This window comes from Ixodes scapularis, unplaced genomic scaffold (assembly GCF_016920785.2).
Source record: "Ixodes scapularis isolate PalLabHiFi unplaced genomic scaffold, ASM1692078v2 PGA_scaffold4__175_contigs__length_147842914, whole genome shotgun sequence".
Taxonomy (NCBI): Eukaryota; Metazoa; Arthropoda; class Arachnida; order Ixodida; family Ixodidae; genus Ixodes; species Ixodes scapularis.
In genome coordinates, this window is record NW_024609879.1 from 5,892,215 (window position 1) to 5,898,214 (window position 6,000).

Below are 6,000 nucleotides of genomic sequence, written 5' to 3' on the forward strand. Positions count from 1 at the left end.
GCCTTTACCCTTTCCGGTATGCTATTTAGTATCGCGAAATTCATAATAGGTATTGTGAAATCGGCAAATGAAAATGGTGCAAAAACCAATATTCAAATATTCGCGGACTTTTCAGTGCCGTGACGTCAGTGGCAGGCAGGCTTGCCAGTCGAGCAAGTAGTCTAAAAATAGAATATGCCAATCATTTGTTCCGTGCTGGAGCGCGGATACGGGAGCGAGCTTCCAGAGCACTCATTTGACACCAAGAAACTGCTTCAAATCCGTTGGAAACAACTTTTGTAGTCCAAAAAGTTAACCCCTGCCTTCTACTGACGTCACTTTCTTGTTGTTGCCAGTAGAGACTTTCAGTTTGAAAAACATGGTGAAGACCAAAACTGTAAATTCAATAACTTCGCGAAAAAACAATATTTTGACCTAATATTTCGAATACTATTTTAGCAATGTTTGTTGGTTAGTTTAGCGAAATTTCAAGCAAATAGGAGACAATGAAAAAAACGGTGGAGTAAAACCGAAACTACGATACACAGACACCAAACCCAGTTGTCTTGACCGTTTCAAGATTTTCTTTTCGAAGTGTAAGATGTCGTTGGGTACCTAAAAGAGACCACTTCGTCCGATTCCCCGACTCACCGATCATCCTTTGCTATGTGCGTCGAGGGCCGCCATGTTTTCCGCGGCAGGATACAAGTTCAGGAGGCGACATCACAGCGGATTCAGAGTTTTGGTATTTAAAAAATAATGGCTGTAGTGCGTTCGCAATTGCTTTAAAAACATGTTTCACGAATGTCATTATTAAGTTCCATAGAAATGTAGCCTTCAAAGGTTTGAAATTTCATGATAATTGACGTCACGTATCAAACGAAGCGAGGAGGTAAAAAGCGGAAAAGAAAAACACCAAAATTAAAAAATGCGCGCGCGCGTGAAATTCTCTTTTTTTTTTTTGCGGTGTTGTATTTTTTTTTGAGTGTTTATGTCTACAATTTTCATCGTTCTAGACAAAAAATACATTTGACCATGGGGTGTCAGCGGCCGTTTAAAGGCTGCATTCAAACCACTAGCGTTGCGGAAAGAGCTTATTGGTGACATGAACCCTATCGCAGTACAATGCATTCATATCTGATGGCAGCCCTTCATTATTTTGTCTTATTTTAAATGCAAAAAGGTGTTCGTCACAGCTAACCCGCGCAGCGTGTATGTTAAAAAAAAAATATGCCTTTAAAAACCTTAGGAGGGCTAAATTAGATGGCGAAAAATTCCTCGTTTGTTAGACCTCATGAGGTCACAAAATATCTTGTAGGCCTGGTTGCCCAAAAGAGAAAACTTTGGACCTTCAGCGTCAGAAGGCCCCGTATTTCTAGAAGTAGAGGCAGCTGCGTTACAAACATTCGACACTTCTTACTGCTACTTGGATAGTGGCCAGCGTTGGGAATAAGCTCGTTTTCATTTTTTCCGCACATATGCAAAGTGGTGTGCAGCTTAAATAAAAGTTATGATGCATTTTATCATAACTTAAAGAAGGTAGCCAGTCCATTGGCAAGGAGATCGAACTAGAGGGGGTGCTATGTTCAACTGGATTTCCCGAAAGTTCAATGTTCACCAACACAAGGCACGTGCACTACGTTTTTTACATCGTCTCTCTTGATTGCGCACGGAACAAAGATTGGCCGCGGATCGTGCCCAATTTTTTTCTAGGGCTCAGTCGAGAAAAATAAGGTAAGAAACCCGTGAGCGCAACGTTATTAGGTTATCTCAATTACGGAACTGCTCATGGACGCTGCTTGCACGACTAGTACCCCAGCTCCTTCACCACGACTCGCCTCCCGTCGTTTGACGTGCCGGACGGCTGTTCTGGTAGCTACAGTGTATTTTATCAAATACGTACGCTTCGAAGCACAGCGTCTAGGTGGTGTTCCACCGTACTCTATGGAACACATGGTTATGAAATTAATATCTAAATGGCGCTTCAAACGACGGGAGGCGGACAGAAGTGAGTGAGGGAGAGCTGTGGAACTCTCTTTTCGGCGGGAGTTCCACAACTAAGGTGATTAGTAACGTTCCCAACGCTGGCGCAACTTTTTGCTATGGGGGCCGAGCGCTGCGTCGAAACACAAATAAATCACCTATGTTGTTGTGTTCCTTAGAGCCACTAAATAAGCTACCCTTCAGAGTAACGACACTTCAGCCATCTTGCTGCTTAAACTTATGGTTGCCAGCATTCTGAAGATTAATCTGAAATCACAGAAAACGTTTTTCCGTCCTCCAGAAATGTTATAACAGTTCGCGGCAAAGCAAACCGTCATCATTTGGACGTCCTACCACCGTGTCTAAAGCTGAAAAAGTTGAAATTTTGAATTGTAACAATTATTAGTCGCGTGTGCTCTGCTCTAAGCATCAAGATGGCGGCTCCCACTAGCACACCGGGAGACGGGGTGTGGATACTCTAAGCGTAGCTCATTTAGTGACTCTAGTTGCTCCTAGTGCCACTAAATAATCTACGCTCCGGAGAAACAGCACTTGATTAATCTTGGTACTTTGAATCATGGTTGCCAGTTGTCTGGAACTTTATCTCAAATCGCAGAAAAAGAATTTTCCGTCTTCAGAAATATTACAACAGCTGGCGACAGAGCAAAACAAATATCACCGGAGTTTCCAAACACCGTATCTAAAACTGAGGAAGTCGCAATTTTGGATCGTGACGATCCGCAGTTGCGTCTGCTGTGCACGAAGCACCAAGATGGCGGCACCCACTCGCAGACCGGGGAAAGGATTGCCGACACTCTAAGCGTAACTCGTTTAGAGAGTGTGGCTGTCGCCATCGGTGTAGTTCTCAATTTAGCCACAAGGGGTGCAACGGTTGGATCTCCTTCGCAATACTTTCTTTCACATTAAGTCTGAACGCAACCAACGCTACGATTGGAAGAAGTCAAATAACGAGCGCTAAAAATGCATCGTCTTGGCGCTCGTTGCCTTTTTGCGTTTGCTGCCTCCGGCTTAACCAATCACGCACATTAAATACGTCGTGATCCTCGGCTTTCTTGTCCGTGATTGGTTTAGACGGTGGTGGTAAACGCACAAAAGCGACGAGTGTCATGACGATGCGCTTTTGTCACCATGGTATTGGCTCCACCAAATTGTAGTTTCGGCTGCCTTCGGACCTCATGGGAAACGGGATAAAGATGCCGAGATTACTGCAGCAATTTCAGAAAGCTGGACTGACCTGACAAGATTGTTTTCGTATTGCTTTTCGTGTTGATTCACTTAACACGCCTTGCAAGCGTGAAAGGGGAGAGGGGGGATGTTGAAATATAACGCGAGGTGGGCGTACGTTATAAGATTTTTTGCCTCAAAAGGTTCACGTGCTTTTAAGACTTCGTGTTACATCTTCAACGTCTTATAAACGTTAATCTATCAGGTTCAGTACCAATGCTGAACTGGGTTTTTTTCTGCAAACCACGCAGCTGTTACCACGACCGGTCGCTAAAAGAGTGTTTTTGTATTGAAACTGTCAAGAGAAGACATTGAACCAAGGATCCTCAGATCCTATAGGTTGGAGCTCCACGATCTGCAAGCTGCAGTGCACTAGCAGATCCGTTCACCGACCGCCCTGAGAACTGTATGAAATCCCGTTGCAGTCCTTATCTGCTATCGCCGTATGCGTCATTACCTCACGCCCATGTTCAGGAGGGACGGCATTGATAGGCCTTTCGCGAAATGCTTAGCACCCTCCACCGGCGCGAGAAGGTATTCTTCGAAACGATTGTGTAAAGATACTCAAAAAAGGTATTGTTGTTTGAAATGCTTCCATTAAACTAAACGCCTACGACTTAGACAGCGAGGGCCTTGCTTAGAAGAGGTAATGGCGCGGAATGCAAAGGAAAACGACGCATCTTTAGCTCACAATTTACGTAGAAACGAAAGCGGTAGCTGTAGCGCGGTCGCGGAATGTGAGTGGAATGGCACCGTCACGTACTTGTGGATGAATGTGCGACATGGTAAATTCTTATAGCCGTCATGGTCGCCGTCATGGATGCCACTGACGGCCGCCACGAGTTCTTGGTGATCCACGAAGTGAGTATGTGAGTGCGGTGGATGTTTCCGAAACCATCCAACATTAAGCGTAGCAACTGTATACTGCCGAAGTAGGATTTCGCATAACGCGAGGGATGTTTGAAAACAACTGTTTGAAGCAGACGACACGGCGATTCTCTCTTTGTCGCGTGATTCTTGGCGGTACGCCAGGGCTGCCCCTGTCGTTCTCTTCGCGGAGCACGGCCGACAGTAAGTCCCGACTTCCCTCCTGTCGCGCCAAGAAAGGAGAGAATAAGCGTTTGTCTGTCGTACGTGTCCTCACTTTTTCGTTCTTGTTTTTCGCGCGCTTTCTATTTTATCATAAACTGCTATCAACCAGCCCAATTTTCAACCCTGCTGCAAGGTTTTTTTATAGCGGTGACGACAACCTACGAGCTGGAAATCTCTGCGAAATTCCGCCCGTAAAGGAATCGCTTAAAAACAAAAAAGAGGTGGGGATGTACAGGAAGAGGTTGGCCAGACCGGCCGTTTGCAGAATCTATGGGGCAGAGTTGGAGAAACAGACAGTAGAGTCGGAGAAACACACAGTACAGGCCGTTCTGCTAGAACCAGTTGTGGGAAACGACAAAAGAAATGCAGATGAGGACGCTAGGGCAAACGAGCAACTGCACTAGGTGGCACACCTCTTTCTCACGCTCTTTCTAGTATGATGCGGAAACAGGGAAGGAGCATACAGGTTGTTCCCACAATTCGTTGTGTGCCTCGCGCGTTGCGCTTTAGGATTTTCGAAAACGGTTAATTTCTTAGCATGTGCAAGTTTTTGCGCCCGAAGCTCACTATTGCTTCAATTTCCTTCTTCACAGCGGCGTACGAGGAGGTGGCCACCATCGCGCGGCCTCCCGTGGACGTGGTGCCGCGCAAGCCCACGTCCAGCAAGACCGGCTACATCTTGTCGGCGTTCCGCGTCTTCCCGGGCGAGGACCGCGAAAAGCTGGACCGATCCTGGCTCCTGTGGACCGGCGCCCGGCAGATATACCGCCGGCTGCCCCCGCACCTAGGTCTGCGCCGCATCACCTTCCACAAGAAGATCTGCCCCGTGGACCACGGCATCACGTACGTCCTTCTGTGCGAGTGCCCGTCCCTCATGGACTACGTGCCGGAGGCCTGCGTGCTCGTCGACCAGCTCAGGGCGAGATGCTGCGGCTACACCGCGCTATACCGAGTCGTCGACGCCTTCTGACACAGGTGGTGCCTGGCAGGGATGCGTGCCGGCAGAGTTCGGCTGGTGTGAATGCGAGAGTGCTGGTTCGTGCTCGGTCCATGGTGCTCTGCCAGTGGTTTCGACCGTGTCTTGCAGGCGGCGCTTCGACATCACGGTTGTGTTTGGAGGAAACGTGTGCGACGCACTCGTATTTGAGATGGGACTAAGAAAAGCAGACAGTCTTGTTAGGGCCTAGACAGGAGAAATATGAGGAGGTGTGACAAGCTTGCAGAAGTAGAAGCGCGTTTGTCTGCTTGTTCATTTAATGTAAGTCCTCCTTTGGAAAGAATGTTCACCAATGTGTTTTTTCTTTTAGCATTCTTGCTGGGTTGTGTTATTAACTGGGCAACATGAACTCATAAAAATACTGAAAACATCGATGCGGACACTGTGCTCGTGGAAGATAAGGTTGTTACTATATTGTCTTTTCTTTTGATGGCCGTTGTGGTACGATAAAGGCGTCTAAAAGTATGTAAGACAACATTACATTACAAAACTCATCAAAGTGTGGGCAGACGTATGTTGATATGACTTCAAAGTGTGGGCAGAAGTATGTTGATATGATACTGGTAATTTCCGTAATTTTTTATTGTTCATTTATATTTAGGGAAATTCGCTTTTTTTTATCGTCAGGTTGTGTGTCTGCTTTTTCTTGTACTGTGATTCCTTTTGGTATACCTGGCTTTGTGGGTTTATTCGGAGCGCATTAA

General features: G+C 46.4%; 1 protein-coding gene across 1 annotated transcript in view; it reads left to right on the plus strand.

The window, feature by feature from the left end:
- LOC8051611 overlaps window positions 1-5,269 on the plus strand; it is a 246,865-nt gene extending 241,596 nt beyond the window's left edge. Inside the window, exon 6 of the mRNA XM_029970185.4 lies at window positions 4,893-5,269. Coding sequence (XP_029826045.2) covers window positions 4,893-5,269 — 377 coding nt within the window. The remainder of the gene's footprint in view (window positions 1-4,892) is intronic.
- Window positions 5,270-6,000: the final 731 nt, after the last annotated feature.